Consider the following 17,363-nt stretch of genomic DNA (forward strand, 5'->3'; position numbering starts at 1 on the left):
TCCACCAGCAAAACCCAGCATCCTTAATTGGGGGGCAGGGGTGGGATTTGGGACCGGCTGCCCCAGGAAGCAGGTGTTCAGAATCACAGGCTCATTCGGCAGGTGCGTGAGCAGACTGAACGCTGGCTCCTGCCCAGGAGGACTGGGCAGCCGGCATCAGGGTGGGCGGCAGCCTTCCCAGGAAAGCAACACCAGACACTGGTGTGGCCGGTTCTCCCCTGAGCCTGCTACGTGGGGTGCCGTGAGGAATCCCACGGAACTGGCCGCCCCCAGCGGCAGCTGCCCCGTGACTGTCAGGGTGGGAAGTCGGGGGAGGGGGGATGGGATCTGCCCATTGGAGGCCTTGGGATTGTCAGGTCTGAGAGAAAGGGCAGTGGGGAGGGGGTGAGCGAGGGGCCAAGGAGGGGAGCTTGGAACTCGCCTGAGTCTCCTACGGACAGATGATCCGCCCCCCAGCCTGGCCGCCCTAAGGTGATGTTCAGACTTGCCCCAGGGAGGGGGCTGCAGCCTTTGCCTTTCCTGTGCCCTGAGTCTCCCTCAGACTTTGAGAACCAGCTCTTGGTTCCCTTACACAGAGAGTTAGAGGGTGTGTTTCCTCTGGAAGTTGTACCAAGTCTGTTCTCCAAAGGGACAGGAGGTGGTTGAAGTTACAATTCCACGTGTGGAGCGGAAACTTCAAAAGCAGCCATGGCTGTTCACAGAAAAAGGGCGAGAGACCAGGGCCGCTAGGGGGAGAGAGACCAGGGGCGCCAGGGGGAGCGTCGCTGCAGCCACGCTCGAAGCACAGCTGTGGGCTTCCTGGTGGCCCAGGCAAGAGGGGGCGCGTGGTGGCCACCCCGCCTGCTGGGAGAACCCGGGCTCCCCTCGAGGGCAGTCCCACCTGCCCGGCACTGCCCCGTCCCCGTGCCGCTTCTCACCTGTTTCCAGCAGGACACAGAGTCTGCACTGACTGCCGCTCTTGCCCTCGTGGGGGCCGCAGTGCCAGCCCCTGCTCTCTGCTTGACTAGCTCAGGGCCTTTGCTCTGGACCTGGGGGGGTCCACCCTGGAGGAGCCCACGGACCTGGAGATCGTGGTTGTGGACCAGAACGACAACCGGCCTGTCTTCCGGCAGGAGGTGTTCACTGGCCAGGTGCTGGAGGGCGCTGTCCCAGGTGAGCCGAGTGGGTTCCCGGTGGGGGAGGGAGCTTCGCGAAGGGCGCTGGGTAGGTCAAAAGTCCAGGATTTCCCTTCAGCAAGAACTTTAGAGGTCCTTCAGAGAGTCTAAAAATACATAAACAGTCTCCAGGACGGAGGGAATTTCCACAAGTCGACTCAAGCCTCTTCCCATTGCAATATAAATGTGAACCCCCAAATCCTCCAGAGCTCAGAGAGGATTCCTGGGTGGCAGAGCTCCGGTGGTTTCCGTCGCTCTCCCCTCCCTCTCCTCCCCCCTCCTCCTTCTAAATAGAGGTGACGTTCTCATAACATAAGATTAACCACTTTGGAACGAACTTTTCAGTGGCATTTAGCACATTCCCAGTGTTGTGCGACCAACACCTCTGTCTCCTTCATCCCCCCAGAGGCGACCCCCTGCCCGTTATCAGTCACTGCCTCTCACCGCTTATTAATTCTACACTGAGTGCGGAAACCGCTGACCCTCTGTCCCTTCTGCGTCCTCACAGGGCAGACTCGCTGGCCTGATTCTGTTCCAGGCAGAACAGACATTCCAGACAGCGATCTGCTCCTTCCCTCCCCACCGGGTCCCCAGGGCTCTGGTCAGATCCCAGGCTGGTTGCCTTCGGAGCACACCAGGGACTCGGTGTAACTTCAAAGCCAGGGGTTAACACTAAACACATAGTAACATCTCACCTGCACACCTGTTCAGCTTCAGCTGCCCAATGAAGCCTTTTAGAGCAAAGGAGGTCCTGCCTCTGTCCACAGTCCCGGCCTCTTGTCTGAGCCTTGTCTGTTCCTGCATGCCGTCCACCTTTTCCTTTAGGGCCTTTTGCACGTGGAGGGTGGTTGCTTCAGTTCTGTCAGATAAAAGCCCAAGTGTCTGGTTGGCCGTACATCTGCTTCTGTTTAATCACCAGGGTGGAATTTTCCCCTTTCCCTGTGTGTAAGAGCACAGCAGAGGTGGGGGCCAGCCCGCTGTGGGGAGAGGGGACGGGCCTGGCCTCTGCCACTGCTGGAGCTCAGCTCCCGGGGGCCTCTGCGTTCCCGCCACAGCAGCGCAGCCCTGCGTGCAGAGGGGCCCCTAGCAGGGTGACAACCCTTGTGTGCTACCTGGCAGGGCTCCTGGGGTACTGGGGGGTGGGCAGTCTCGGTCGAAGGTGGTCCCTGAGCCCCAGGGGTGGGGCTGCTTCAGGGTCCCTGCTCCTCCCCCAAAGGCAAAGCGCCATCCCTCCAGCCCAGCAGCCCCACCCTCACCCTGTGATTGTGGACCGCCGATGGCCTTCCCCACACCTGGGCCACCCTGTGGCCTGAGCCGAGGGGCCGTCCCGGGTCTGCTCCCACCCCGCCTTCCCTGGGAGCACTCAGTGGGCGCGTGGGAGAGGGCACAGGCCCCCGTGTGGGCACCCAGGGACCGCCAGCAGCTGTGCCAATCTCGGCCCCTCTTCCTGCTTCCGTGGGGTCGCTGCACCTGCCCCACCAGGGGAGCCCCAGCGTGTGCACCTCCTGGGGGGTCACAGCCTGGACTCGGGGGTGTCAGGTCGCCCGTGCGTCACCATCTGACGGGCACACACAGGTGTGATCCTGCTTCCCCTCCGTTCTCGTCGTGGTGGCAGGACTGAGGCCCCCACCCGCTCACACCCCCTCACTGGGGACGGGTCCTCAGCCGTCAGGGGCTCATGACACTGACTTCTGTTCTGCCAAGTTTTATTGTGGCAAAATACGCATAACAGGATTTAGCATCTTAACCATTTTTAGGTGTACCGGTCGGCGGTTTTAGGCCCGTTCACATCGTTTTGCAACCACCACCAGCATCCATAGAATTTTCTCACCTTCCCAGACTGAAACGCTCACTCTGTCCCCATTAAACGCTAACTCCCCGTTTCCCGCTCCAGCGCCTGCCACTCACGGTCTACTTCTCGTCTCTGTGGTTTGACTGCGTGTGAGTGGAAGCGTACAGTACCTGTCCTCCTGTGTCTGGCGGATTTCACTGACCGTCCTGTCCTCGGGGCTCATCGGTGTGGTAGCCCGTGTCAGAATCACCTTCCTTTTCGAGGCTGATACTCTGTCGGATGTTTATACACGTTCTGTTTATCTGTTTTTTCTTCAGTGGACCCTTGCATTGCTTTCACGTTCTAGCTGTTGTGAATAGTGCCACAGTGAACATGGGTGTCCAAATATGTCTTTGAGACCCTGCTTTCAGTTCCTTTGGGTATATGCCCAGAAGTGGGGCTGCTAGATCAAATGGTAGTTCTATTTTTAATTTTTTAAAATAAATTTATTTATTTTTGGCTGTGTTGGGTGCTCGTTGCTGCGCACGGGCTTTCTCTAGTTGTGGCGAGCGGGGGCTACTCTTCGTTGCAGTGCGCGGGCTGCTCGTTGCGGTGGCTTCTCTTGTTGTGGAGCACGGGCTCTAGGTGTGCGGGCTTCAGTAGTTGTGACTCGTGGGCTCAGTAGTTGTGGCGCACGGACTTAGTTGCTCTGTGGCATGTGGGATCTTCCCCGACCAGGGCTCGAACCCGTGTCCCCTGCATTGGCAGGCGGGTTCTTAACCACTGTGCCACCAGGGAAGTTCCTATTTTTATTTATTTATTTTTTTGCAATACGCGGGCCTCTCGCTGTTGCGGCCTCTCCCACTGCGGAGCACAGACTGGACGCACAGGCTCAGCGGCCACGGCTCACGGGCCCAGCCGCTCCGCGGCATGTGGGATCCTCCCGGACCGGGGCACGAACCCGCGTCCCCTGCATCGGCAGGCGGACTCTCAACCACTGCGCCACCAGGGAAGCCCTATTTTTAATTTTTTGAGGATCCTCCACGGTGTTTTCCACAGTGGCCGCACCATTTTACATCCCCACCGGCAGTGTAGGAGGGTCCCAGTTCCTCCACGTCGTCCCCAGCGCCTGCTGCTTTTTGTTTGTTTTCTTGCTGTCAGCAGCCATCCTGATGGGTGTGAGGGGCTACCTCGTGGTTCTCACCTGCATTTCCCCAGTGATTAGTCATGTTGAGCGTTTGTTCATGTGCAGGTTGACCACTTGTATATCTTCTTTGGAGAAAGGCCTGTTGAAGTCCCTTTGCCCATTTTTGAATTGAGTTGTTTGTTGGTTCTTTTTCTGGTTGAGTTTTACGGGTTCTCTATATATCCTGGATATTAATCCCTTATCAGATATGTGATTTGCAAATATTTTCTCCCATTTCGTGGGTTGTCTTTTTACTCTGTAGACAGTGTCTTTTGATGCATTTTTAAATGTTCATGAAGTCCGGTTTGTCTATTTTTGTTGTTGTTGCCTGTGCCTTTGGTGTCATATCCAAGAAATCATTACCTTCGTGACATTACCAGTGTCCTATGTTTTCTTCTGAGAGTCTTGTAGTTTTACGTTGTACACTTAGGTCTGATCCACTTTGAGTTGACTTTTGCATATGCTGTTACGTAATTACGGGTCCAGCTCCATCCTTCCGCCTGTGGATGTCTTTCCCAGCACCATCTGCCGAGGAGACCGCCCTCTCCACGTTGAACGGTCCTGGCGTCCTGTGTAAAGTCACCTGCCCGTGATGTGAGGTTTATTCCTGGGCTCTCTATTCGGTTCCATCGGTCTGTGTATCTGTACACTGATTGCTGTACCTTTGCAGAAAGTTTTGAAATCAGGAAGTGTGTCCTCCGGCTTTGTTCTTTTTCAGGATTGTTTTGGCTGTTTGGGGTCCCTTGAGGTTTTACAGGAATTTTAGAATGAGTTTTCTATTTATGTAAAGAAACTGTCCTTAAGATTTTGATAGGGATCGCACTGAATCTGCAGGTCGCTCTGGGTGCTAGTGACATCTTAGCAACAAGTCTTCCGAGCCATGAACACGGTCTGTCCATTTATTTGTGTTTTCTCAATTTCTTTCACTGATCTTTTGTAGTTTTCATTGTGAAGCCTTTCACCTCCTTGGTCACGACACTGACATCCTGGGGCATTTAGGCAGTTGTGACGATTGTCTCTGCGTGAGTCCGCGTGGCTCGAGCCCCCTCAGGAGGCGTGCACATCCCGTTCCTGGAGATGCCGATTTGGGTCTGTAGTTCAGGGGGTGTCCGCCAAGCTTCTCCGCTCTGGCTTTTCTCCTTTCCCCTTTGTAATTAATAGGTGTCTTGTGGGAGACCCTTTGAGACCGTGCAGGTGTCCTGCTACCCCTCAAGCTGCCGCCCAGCAGCGTTAGCATCTCTGGCGGCTCTCGCCTGCATCAGGTGTTGTTCTAATTCATTGTTTCTTCTTGGTCATCACTCGGCTCTCTATTATATGATGGGACTTTCAGTACCCCTGTATATGAACATAGGTGTGTATGTGTTACCCACCAGGGTTCTTGGCCTCCTTAATCAATAGAAATTGATCAAAGGCCAGACAAGAAATTCAGGCAGGGCTTTATTGGGGCCCCTGCTGCAGCGGTGGGGAGTGGGAACAAGAAACAGGTTCCCTTGCTAGCTTGCTCCCTGGGGGGGGGCGAGCTTGTTCCTTATATAGGGTGTGTCCAGGGGTCAGGGGTGTGTCCAGGGGGTCAGGCTGTGGGGGTGGCTTAGGGGGTTTGCCGTAAACAGAAAACTCATTCTAAAATTCCTATAAAATCTCAAGGAACCCTGAACAGCCAAAACCATCCTGGAAAAGAACAAAGCTGGGGGACACACTTCCTGATTTCAAAACTTTCTGCAAAGGTACAGCAATCAGTGCGCACCTGCCCTCAAGACAGATACACAGACCATAGACCGATGGAACCGAATAGAGAGCCCAGGAATAAACCTCACACCACGGGCAGGTGACTTTACACAGGACGCCAGGACCGTTCAACGTGGAGAGGGCGGTCTCCTCGGCAGATGGTGCTGGGAAAGACATCCACAGGCGCCACCATAGGCGGTGGTGTGTGCGCGGGGCGCGCACAGGTGCCCTGCTTCTGCTCCCGGCTGGTGTTTGCTCTTCAGAAGTGGCCGTTGGGCTTTTTAGTCTCTTTGTATGTCGTCCAGAATTTGCTCTAACTGCCAGGTACATAGTTATTTTTAGTCCCTTGTAGTTTCTTTGTATTCTGTAGCTCGAGGAGACCTGTGTCCAGGCGCAAGCCCTGCAGCAAAGGGTCCCGGGTCCCAGCCTGTCTCGTATGTGTTTTGTTCACATGGATCTGTCTGGATTTATGTATTCTTGCTTCATTCAGTGGGTTATGATTCTTTGCACTGTTGTTTCGAAGCTCAAATCGTCCCAGATATGGCTGATCAGAAGCTCATCACACCGGCCCAGGCCCCTTCAGCAGCCGGGGCTGGGAAATAAGCTCACATACGTGCAGACGTGCGTGTGTGCACGTACTCTCTCACAGCTGTGTTAACATGGCTCTGTACCTTCATCACAAGTCACGAGTCCTCTCTGGCACCTCCACTTCCGATCCAGCTCTGCAGGGTTCCTTTTGGGTCCTCTTCTCTGTTGGCGAGAAGCTGGGCTCCAGTCACCCCAGGAGTTTGCGCACTTGCTCCGTCGTAGAGAGCCCGACAGGTGCCTTTGGAAGTGCTTGCCTGCATCCCGGTGCATTGTTTTTGGCTTTAGCCTGGGGTCCAGCATCATGCCAGGAGTTACCTGCTAAGGTAGCTTCCCACCTTCTAAGGCTGGGTCAGCGGCCGGGTCACTGCCGTTCATCAGACACCAGCGTGACACTCAGCTGACCCGTCAGGGCCCAGGAGGGGCTGGGATGAGCCCAGTCACAGGTGGGGGAGGGGGGCTAGCTCCTCGGGTGGCCCGAGGCTGGTCCACCTCACCAGGATAATTTTAGTACACCTGATCTGGGCCGGTGTGGGGAGGGATGGTCAGACCTGAATTACTCCAGAAAACAGGTGAGCACAGGTGCTGAGGCGCCTCCAGGACCCCTGCAGAGGCCCTTCTCTCCTGAGATCCAGGGCCTTGTTTGCCCCAGAGCGCAGGTGCGGTCCTGGGCGATGTCTCAGGGTCCTGTAGGAGACAGGTGTCAGCAGTGTGCATTGGACACCCCACCTCATCCCCACAAGCAACACAAGCCAGGACGCCGGGATGCTTGCACGTGCGAGGCTGACCGGGGGCCTGGACCCGGTGCGGCGGGCCGCAGGGGAGTGGGCGACGCGCCCTGGCATCCATGGGTGTCACCCCCACATGTCCCCTCCCTCCCAGGAACCTACGTGACCAGGGCTGAGGCCACGGATGCGGACGACCCGGAGACGGACAACGCGGCCCTGCGATACTCCATTCTGGAGCAGGGCGGCCCCCAGCTCTTCAGCATCGACCCGCACACAGGGGAGATCCGCACGGTTCAAGTGGGCCTGGACCGCGAGGTGAGGCCATGCCGCTGCACCCTGACAGCTGAGGCAGGGCAGCCCCCCAGACGAGGGGTCCGAGTGCCGCGGACACTGTCCGTGGCCCTGGGCTCTGGCAGACCTGCCCCGCGGGTAGTTGTGTGGTTTGGTCCAGGGATGGTGTGAGGGGCCTTCAGCGTGTTTTTCTGCCGGAGACCTCCCCCACCCTGTTGCCTACAGAGCAGTAGGGCTCCTCGGCCTGGGGTGGGCCCACAGCGACCACGCATGCTGCAGAGAAACAGTCGCCCTCCAGCCGGCCGTGCCCACTCTTCCCCTGTGGGGCCCCTGCGGCCCCTGGCCGCCGGGCTTCTGTGTGGCATTGGCACCTCACCTCCAGGAAGCCCTCCTTGGTTTCCCCAGGGCCACTCACTGCGTTAGTTGATCTCTGTCCCCTCTCTCGGCAGCTGCACCTGGCTCCCCAGGGCAGGGACCCCACACCCCAGTGCAGCAGGTGCCCCGTAAGTGCTCATCCGGCTCGGCAACTGTCCTCTTGCCTACTCACAGGCTGGGGCAGAGTCTGGGGTCGACAGTGGTGCCGTCGGACCCGGAGAGGCTAGGCAGCCTGTTTTGCCCCAGAGCTTGGGAGCAGGGCAGATGCTGGAGCCTCCTGGGGTCTGCCTGCCCTGCCCCCAGGCCCTAAGGTGGCTGACCAGTCCCGCCCTGCGCGCCACCTGGGTCTCCTGACCCCATGTCACTGTGCTCCTAGGTGGTCGCCGTGTACAATCTGACCCTGCAGGTGGCGGACATGTCTGGAGACGGCCTCACCGCCACTGCCTCGGCCATCATCACACTGGAGGATGTCAATGACAACGCCCCCGAGTTCACCAGGGGTCAGGTGCTGCCACCGTCCTCACCTCCACCGGCCACTGCTCAGGGCTGACCTCCCCCTGATCCTGGGGCTTCTGGTGGGTGGGAGGCTAGGTGCTCCACAGAGGAGGCATCCTGTGTGGATCGTGCAGGATACCCTGCCAGAGGCCAGCATCGGGTGGGGGGGGCCTGTGAGCATGTCAGGAGCTAGAGGACCTTGGGGGAAAGCCACCAAGACCCTGGGGTGTGACCTGTCCCCAAGCCTTCCTGGGTGGGAGGGAGTGGCAGCCCTGCCCTCCGGGGAAGATGTGCCCAGCACATGGCCGAGACTGGGAGGGGGCTCCTGGTGCCCTGGACTCCTCATGGGTGGGCAGTGGGAGGGTGACCCTGCAGGGGACCGTCCCCCGTCCACCCGTGGGTAACGGGGCCGAGTTCCCACAGTTCTTCCTGGAGGCCACAGAGGCCGTCAGCGGAGTGGACGTGGGGCGGCTGGAGGTAGAGGACCGGGACCTGCCCGGCTCCCCCAACTGGGTGGCCAGGTTCACCATCCTGGAGGGCGACCCTGACGGGCAGTTCGCCATCCGCACCGACCCCAGGACCAACGAGGGCGTGCTGTCTGTGGTGAAGGTGAGCTGAGGAGGGTGCCTCTCCTCACACCCTGGGACCCCGTTTGGATCCTCTGTGCATCCTTAGGAGGGGAGCGAAGGGGACCAAGAACGCTAGGACTGTGGGCTCGGGCCACGCTGACCACAGGGGGACAGGGCTGGAAGAAGGGGACAAGCCCACGTTACTTCCAGTGTCTTGCCACTTAAAGTATATGATCCACGTGCACAAATACAGACCTCACATGTTGGCCAAACTGAGACCAGAGACAAAACCAGCAGGACATACGTGTGCATACACACACGTGCATACACGTGCGGAGAGATGCAGGTGAGCTGTCAACACAGGAAGAGCTTTATTGCCAGAGACCGGCTCACGCCGGCCGTCGTGCAGGCGGCTGGCGAGTCCGGAGTCTGCGGGGCTGCGACAGGCTGCAAAGTCAGGAGCTGAGGCTGCATCTGGCGGTGGGACCCCTTCTTCCCCAGGGCAACCTCAGGTTTGCTCTCAGAGACTCTCACCCACAGATGAGACCCACCCAGGTTCTCCAGGACCATCTTCTTTATTTAAAGTCAGCTGATTGGACAGGTCAGTTCAACCACGTCCACCAAATACCCTCTTAGCAAGACCCAGGCGAGCGTCTGCTTGAGGCACGGAGGAGGACGCCCGGCCAGGGGACGGGAAACGGGCCTCACAACACCCAACAAATACGTTTGCGTGATGAGTAGCCGTCATTTTGGCATTATTTTTTGTGCCTTTTTGTCCTGCATGATTTATATTTTTCCGAGGCTAAAAAGCAGGAAAGAAGGGGCTCTGAGGACAGAGCAGAAGAGGCCTCTCCGGCCGTAGCTGCCTCAGGCTTCCCTGAATGGGGGGAGGGGTCCGGAGTCCTGACGGGCGGCCGCCCCGCTTCCCCTGCAGCCGCTGGACTATGAGAGTCGGGAGCGCTACGACCTCAAAGTGGCGGCACAGAACGAGGCTCCCCTGCAGGCGGCGGCCCCCAGGGCCGAGCGGGGCCAGGCCAGGGTCAGCGTGCAGGTGCGGGATGTCAACGAGGCGCCCGTGTTCCAGCAGAACCCACTGCGGACCAGCCTGGCCGAGGGGGCGGCCCCGGGAACCCCCGTGGCCACCTTCTCTGCCCGAGACCCTGACACACAGCAGCCGCAGAGGCTCAGGTGGGGGCCCCGGGGTGAGCGGGGGGAACTCGCAGCCCCAGTCCACCTCCCAGCCAGGGTAGCAGCACAGCTAAGGGTACTGAGCCCTGTGCCCGGAGGGTTCCCATCAGGGCCCTGGTCAGAGGGCAGAGGGCTCATCTGTGTGCATCACCGAGAGCCCAGGGGCTCTCAAGTACCATGTGTGCGTGCGTGCGTGTTCACGTGACCTCGTCCTGTAGGCAGGACTGGGCTGCATCTGGCGCACGCTGACACGGCCCGTCTGTGTTGGCTAGCCTCTGAGTGTCCGGCCCTGTCCGTTCCAGGGAGCCGTTACTCCCCTACGACTGGCTGTTACTGTCTTGGATTTCACCCCCTGCCCTGGTCCTGTGTACCCTTGTCTGTCAACATGGTGCCCACCGTTGAATCCTGGCTGTCACTCAGTGGCCACGGGGCCCTGGGCTGCACACCTGCCCTCCCCGAGCCTCAGTTTTTTCATCTGTTGATTGGGATGGAAAATACCAGCTTAGGGCTGTGGAAGGACTGTTCTTAAAGGCCTGTGTATGTGTGCGTGTATGCGCGTCTACACGTGACCACACCTCCGGGGGTCCGGCTCAGGCTCAGGGCCCCTCCTCCCCTCCTCGCCAACAGCTACTCCAAGGACTATGACCCTGAAGACTGGCTGCAAGTGGACGGGGCCACCGGCCGGGTCCAGACCCAGCGTGTGCTCAGCCCTGCATCCCCCTTCCTCAAGGACGGCTGGTACAGGGCCATCATCCTGGCCCGAGATGATGGTGAGCGTGGAGCTCGGCCTGGGTTCCAGGGCTCCCTAACCCTGGCTGGGGCCCCTGCTGCTGCCCAAGGGCTGAGAGCGGGCGCTCCGCAGAGCAGACTTAAGGGGTGGGTGGGGGCTCTGCAGGGGCAAGGGGCCCACCAGGCCTCTCCTGCTTGCAGCCTCCCCACCCAGCACGGCCACAGGGACCCTGTCTGTTGAGATCCTGGAGGTCAACGACCACGCCCCTGAACTGTCCCCACCGTGGGGCAGCCTGTGCAGCACACCAGAGCAGGGCTCCGGCCTTCTCTTGGGGGCCACGGATGAGGACCTGCCCCCCCACGGGGCCCCCTTCCACTTCCAGCTGAGCCCCAGGCTCCCAGAGCTGGCCCGGAACTGGAGCCTCAGCCAGGTTAACGGTGAGCTCGCCCCACGCCCCTGGGGGTCCAGAGCTTGGGGCAGGTCCCCACTGGTTCCCACCTCAGTGCACTGCATCCTCAGGCCCGCAGGGATCAGTTATCACACACACGGGGCAGGTGGGGAGCCGAGGCCGGCTGTCGCCGGAAGCACAGGCGCAGAGGGGCGTGGCCGCCCGCTGCCCCCGCTGACCGCCGGCACCTTCCGCAGTGAGCCACGCACGCCTGCGGCCCAGGCTCCAGGTCCAGGAGGGGCTGCACCGCCTGAGCCTGCTGCTCCGGGACTCGGGACAGCCGCCCCAGCAGCGCGAGCAGCCCCTGAACGTGACCGTGTGCCGCTGCACGACCTTCGGGACAACATCCTCAACTACGATGAGCAGGGGGGCGGGGAGGAGGACCAGGTGAGGGGGCCGGGGTGGCTTACAAGTGCTGGGGCGTCTCCCCAGGGGCCCCAGCTGGCCAGCCGCCTCCCGACCCTCACCCCCACGCGCTCTGTCCGTCCCTTCTCAGGATGCCTATGACATGGACCAGCTGCGCCACCCGGCAGAGCTGGCGGCCCTGGGCGCCCCGCTGGGACGGCCTTCTCTGCGCAGAGACGCCCCGTTCAGCCGACCGCACCCCCAGGCCCCCCGCGTGCTGCCCACCAGCCCGTCTGACATCGCTGACTTCATCAACGAGGTAGGTGCCCCAGGGGCGCCCTGCACCCCGTTCCCCCACCCCACGAGCCTGAGGCATCGCTCTGGGGCTGGACAGGGGTGGTGGTTCTTGCCGAGGAAGGAGAATCGCCCAGAGAGAACCTTGCCCCCAACCCGGCTCCTGGGGCCACGCCTTGGCCGAGCCGGTGGCGAAGGGCGCTTGGCCGGTGCGTGCTGGTCCTGAGCCCCAGGCCTCTCCACAGGGCTTAGAGGCCGTGGACAGCGACCCCGCCGTCCCACCCTACGACACGGCTCTCATCTATGACTACGAGGGGGACGGATCCGTGGCAGGCACGCTGAGCTCCATCCTGTCCAGCCTGGGTGATGAGGACGCAGACTACAGCTGCCTTTGGGACTGGGGGCCCCGCTTTGCCCGGCTGGCCGACTTGTACGGGCCCCGTGAGGGCACCAGGGAAGAGGCTTTCTGATGGGGACCTGCACCCACCCTGCTGAGGGCACGGCCTCCCGGACACAGGGCAGACCACAGGCGCCTGAGCGGACATGCCGGACTCGGCTGTGTGTCGAGATGGACAGAGGGCCCTGCGCCCCGCCCTGGGGCCTTGGCCGGCCTGGTCTCCGCCAGGGGAAGTCAGGGCCCAAAGCCTAGAGTGGAGTGGCCAGAAGGAGGCGCCCCTCTTGCCCCGTCAGTCGCCTCCAATGGGGTCAGAGGCCCCATTCCCAGCTCTGCTTCCCACCCACGCTGATCTCATCTCTGTATGAAAGGAAGCAGCTCTCGGGCAAACATGAATTAAAAACGTGCTCATCTCTCCAATGCACGGTTGGCACGGCGACTTGCAGGGCCTTTCTGCACCTCAGTCCCACCAGAGCCGCAGCAGTGGGCTGGCCCCCGGCTGGCCCCCGAGGGGGTGGGGGCAGTTGGAGAGGCTGCGGATGCCCGGTTGTGAGGGGGAGGTGGACACCAGAAGCCCCCTTCAGCCAAGGGTGCGGCCTGAGGGAAGAACCAGCGAGGGTGCCAAGTTCCACGGACGCCTTTATGCTACCCACGTGGAGGGGGAACCAGGGCCCCCGGCAAAGAGGCCCCCTTCCCACCACCCTCCCGTTCCTTCCTGAGACCCGTCGGCCCGTACTGGCGGGTGGCGTGTCTCTGCAGCCTGGTCACCCTTCCCGGACCAGCTGTGTCCCGGCCCTGGGGAGGGAGGCTGGCAGCAGGGGCAGGTGGTCCTGGCGGGGGTGGCCCCAGAGGAGCGGGGAGCGGCACAGGCGGTCGGCGTCCTGCAGCGACGGGGGCAGTGCGCGGCCACGGCTCTCGGGCAGCAGCAGGACGCGCAGCAGGGCGAGGACGGCCAAGGACGGGAAGGCCACGTGTTGCAGAAATAAGCCGTGCTGCCACGCGTGTCGGTGAGCAGGGCGGCCGCCTGGCCCAGGAACCCAGCTCCCAGAACCAGGCCCAGCCCGGCACCCCTGCAAGAGGGGGCGGTGGGACACGGCCCAGCGGGGCACCCAGCGCTCCTGGGGTGGATGGCCCTTAGCGGGCCCCAGGAAGACACCTGCAGAATCTTGGGGGGAAGCTGCCCTGGATCGAGCGTTGTCCTTTCCATTAGGAAACTGAAAGTCGATTTTTGCCCTGGAATCCGACCCTGTCTGGGGGCTCTCACTTCCGACCACCCACCGCTCCACTCCTGAGCTGATATGCAGACCCTTCTGCGGCCATTGTCCCCCTCGCCACCCAGGAAGAGACACCTGAACTCTGGTCCCGATGGCATGGACCTGGGGTGTGGGAAGCGCGGGGCGCACAGGCAGGGCCCTGGCCTCCAACCCTGCATCCTTCTGACCTGCTCACCGTGGGGAAGACCTCGGCTGAAAAGAGGCTGCTGAGGGTGGACACTGCCTGAGAGGCCAGGAGCCCCAGGACAGAGACGGGCAGCAGCGTCCAGCCAGGCAGGTTTGGGGAGGAGGAGAGGCCCCACGCTGCCCACACTCCCTCCCTCCCCTCACCCCTGTCTCAGGGATCCGGGCCTCCCCAGCCTTCCACCTCTGCTCCTGCACTTGGGGTCAGGGGTTGCAGGCTGCCCCCCCGGCCACACCAAGCCCTTATATTAAGCCCCTTGACGTAGAATCCTTTTGGCCCTCACCTCTTTGGGCCTCAGTTTCCCCGGGTGCACACTGGGGAGGTGGGTGGGCAGAGAACAGCAGCGTCATGCGAATGCCTCATGCCCTGTGCCTGCCTCTCCGGGATCCCCACCACCACTGGGCAAACCCCCAGCCACACATGACAACCCTGCCAGCCTGCAGGGCCCCACACTCACACTGGGCCCCTGCAAGGAGCAGCAGGGGTGCCAGGCCCAGGACCAAGGTGCCCAGCAGCAGGACTGGGCGGCGCCCCCAGAGGTCTGCTGTCAGGAGCTGGAAGACGGTGGCCGCTGCCTCCAGGCTGGCCTCCAGGAAGTAGGGCCAACAGAAGGCGGGGTCACGCGTGGCCAGGTTGCGCAGGAAGCTGGCTCTGATACCCCCGCCGATCAGCCTGGGAGGCACGGCAAAGCTGCAGGCCCAGCCAGAGCCGTGGACTCTCACCCCATGGGGAAGGCCAAGATTCCTCCCTCCCCTTCGCCCACCCACACCCTCCCCTCCTCACGAACTGAAGCCCAGGAGAAGTCCGTTTCTCCAGGCGACGCGGGTATGCCAGAGTTCCAGGACCGAGTGGGGCCGGGGCTGGGGCTCCCTGCACGCAGCACGTCCGGCTCTGTGGCCCCGGGGACATAATGGGGCATGAAGGAGGGGATGACACCTCTCCTCCCTCCTCCAGCACCCAGGCCTCCCTTCTCCCTGGCTGGTCCATTACCCGTAGCCAGGGAGCTCTCCTCCTCCGAGCTGTCTTTGGGTTCCACACCGCTGGCTTCCGCAAAGTGCCACAAGATCTTCCTGGCTCGGGCCGTCTGCCCTGTGGCCAGCAGCCAGCAGGGAGACTCGGGGAACAGGGCTGGAGACCTGCGGGTTTGGGGTGAGGATGCCAGGGGACCTCCTGGTAGAGAAGGACCCAGTGGCGAAGCATAGTGCATGGCTCTGTGTCCCTGGGTCCCTGGCCCGTGCCCATCTTCCTGCTGCTGCATGGAGATCAGAGGGAAGCAACGCACGTGGCCTCCACAGTGGATGTGAAACCCTCTCACTCACCCCCAAAACAGCAGCAGGAGTCCCGTGGCCAGGGCGCTCAGCCCCTGCAGAAGGCGCCAGTCCTCCAGGAGCAGGGCCAGGCCAGGCAGCGGCAGCATGCCCGCCACAGAGAAGAGGCCGCCCCCATGGAGAATGCCAGGTGGTGCGGGGTGTCACACAGCTCCAGGCCTGGGCAGACACAGACGGCCTGGGGCCCAGGCCTCTCGGGAGGGCTGCCCTGTCCAGGGCTGTGGTGATCAGTCGCTGGCCTGCCCAGGACCTGGACAGCTGAGGCACCCGGGCCTGCCCACAAAGAGCAGAGCCCACAGAGCAAACAGCTCCCCGCCCACCTTCTGGAGAAGGGCCCTCAACTGGAGCGCCAGAAAGGCACCCTCCAGCGGGTCAGAGGCCTAGCCTGAGTGGGCGCCCCCCAGAGCCCCCCACGGTACTCATGAGCCACATAGAGGGCTAGGGAGGCCCCTGCTGAGGCCCCCCCACGAAGCAGCTGCAAAACCAGCAGGGCGGGAAAGCCAGTGGCCAGCACCAGGGAGCCCACAAACACAGCCCGGCGGCCAAACCTAGTGGGCAGCAGGGGACACACGTGGATTTGGGTCAGGAGGGCTCAGGGGAGGGCTGCCAGGGCAGAAGGGCAGGGGCAGCGCCTCACCGGTCACAGCCTGGGCCCGGGAGGACACAGCCCAGCAACCAGCCCAGGAGGTAGTCCACCTGCTCCAGGGGCACCTTGCAGCCGTTCTCACACACGAGGTTCCACTGTAGGGGATACCAGTCACCTGTCAGCTAGCCAGGACCCCTACCCCCGCTGGAGTTCCCAGAATGTCACGCTGGAAGGGACCCTAGGTACCCTGTTCCGATTCCTCCCTGGAGACCAGGGGAAACAGGTACAGAGAGACCCAGGGACTGACTTGCTCAGGGTCACACGGCGTGGCCTCCAGACCCTGGTGGTCTTCACGTGGAACTGGACAATTCCTGGTCTGAGCCCCCAGGGGGTAGAGGCCTGGGGTCCCCAGGACACCCACATGGAGCCCCAAGTCTGGTTTCTCCTTTGCTCTGCACGGGGTTGCACCTGCCTTTCTCCGGCCATCACTCTGCTGCCAGCCTGGCCCCAGGGCCTCTCCTGCCCTTCCCCTGGCCTGTGCACCTCAAAAGCCACTCCCGGAACAGGCTGCAGGGCCATGCCCACCGGCTTTTCCCGGCCAAGGGCCCTTTTCCCGGGCCACTCTGTGTCTTCTCCTCAAGCTTGACACACCCTTTTGGGTCACACTACGTCAGAGTTTTTATTTTAAAATCCGACTGCTTGTGAAAGCTGGTGGGCGAGGATCCATCACTACACCAAACAGGTGGCCAGAAGGGGGAAGCCCAGCCGGTTCAGGGCCCCAGGTGGGCCTGGCAGGGATGTGGCAACCCTGTCCAAGCTTCCACCCGGGGCCCTTCCTCCCAGGGGCAGGGGGTGGGGCTGCGGGCAGAGGCTGCCAAGAGGAAGGCAGGGTGGGCTGGCCTAGCCAGAGGAGGGGGAGGGAGGCCCCGTTACCCTCTCCGCTCCTGGAGCCCTGGGATGTGTCCTTGGCGTCCCTGCCCCTAGGCCAGCCTGCACACACCTTACAGGTGGGAGGTCTGCTCTTCAAAAACGGAAGTGACCCAGTCACTCTCTTGATTCAAAGTCTTGGGAGCCCAGCCTGAACACCTGCATAGCCCAAAGCCACAGGTTGCTAGAATGTTCATGGCACCGAAGGGAACTCCAGGCCCTGCTGACCGCTGGGCACCTACCTGCTCAAACCTTCAGCTTACCGCCTCCCTCCCGGACTGCCTGCCCACCTTGGCAGCACCCAGCCTCGGACTCTGCCTTTAGGCCCGGCACCCAGCCTATGGACACCTGCTGCACCGTCAGACAGGAGCGGGCTGAGCCCCGCGCAATCGAAAGCCCCAGGGCCGAAGAGCGAGGCGGGACTGGAGGAGGGGGAACAGAGGAAGGGCGCTGAGGGCAGGGGGACGGAGGGAAGGGGAGACAGAGCAGGGAAGCAGAGGACGGGGCGGGGGACGGAGGGGCAGGTGCAGGAGACCTGGGTGACCAGGCTGCCCAGCAGGCCGGCGGCGAGGCAGGGGGACGGAGGGAAGGGGAGACAGAGCAGGGAAGCAGAGGACGGGGGGGGGGACGGAGGGGCAGGTGCAGGAGACCTGGGTGACCGGGCTGCGCAGCAGGCCGGCGGCGGGCAGCGCGTAGCGCCAGCCGCGCGTGCAGGACCGCGTGCCGTTGGGGCGGACGCGGGGCGCGGGCTCGGGGTAGCTCAGCGGCAGGCAGGGGCCGGGGTCG

General features: G+C 61.9%; 2 protein-coding genes across 2 annotated transcripts in view; one reads left to right on the plus strand and one right to left on the minus strand.

Moving 5' to 3' along the window:
- The window catches only part of CDH15 (cadherin 15), an 18,618-nt gene extending 6,264 nt beyond the window's left edge, over positions 1-12,354 (plus strand). Inside the window, 11 exon segments of the mRNA XM_024735483.1 lie at positions 1,008-1,152; positions 7,304-7,464; positions 8,192-8,320; positions 8,734-8,919; positions 9,814-10,067; positions 10,695-10,837; positions 10,998-11,234; positions 11,443-11,571; positions 11,574-11,632; positions 11,742-11,909; positions 12,130-12,354. Of these exon segments, the coding sequence (XP_024591251.1) occupies positions 1,008-1,152; positions 7,304-7,464; positions 8,192-8,320; positions 8,734-8,919; positions 9,814-10,067; positions 10,695-10,837; positions 10,998-11,234; positions 11,443-11,571; positions 11,574-11,632; positions 11,742-11,909; positions 12,130-12,354 (1,836 nt within the window).
- A 688-nt stretch (positions 12,355-13,042) lies between these two features.
- SLC22A31 (solute carrier family 22 member 31) overlaps positions 13,043-17,363 on the minus strand; it is a 4,917-nt gene continuing 596 nt past the window's right edge. Inside the window, 10 exon segments of the mRNA XM_024735484.1 lie at positions 13,043-13,272; positions 13,275-13,348; positions 13,720-13,831; positions 14,194-14,408; positions 14,524-14,625; positions 14,727-14,872; positions 15,056-15,099; positions 15,479-15,612; positions 15,702-15,805; positions 17,228-17,363. Of these exon segments, the coding sequence (XP_024591252.1) occupies positions 13,043-13,272; positions 13,275-13,348; positions 13,720-13,831; positions 14,194-14,408; positions 14,524-14,625; positions 14,727-14,872; positions 15,056-15,099; positions 15,479-15,612; positions 15,702-15,805; positions 17,228-17,363 (1,297 nt within the window).

This window comes from Neophocaena asiaeorientalis, unplaced genomic scaffold (genome assembly GCF_003031525.2).
Source record: "Neophocaena asiaeorientalis asiaeorientalis breed wild unplaced genomic scaffold, Neophocaena_asiaeorientalis_V1.1 scaffold40, whole genome shotgun sequence".
Taxonomy (NCBI): Eukaryota; Metazoa; Chordata; class Mammalia; order Artiodactyla; family Phocoenidae; genus Neophocaena; species Neophocaena asiaeorientalis.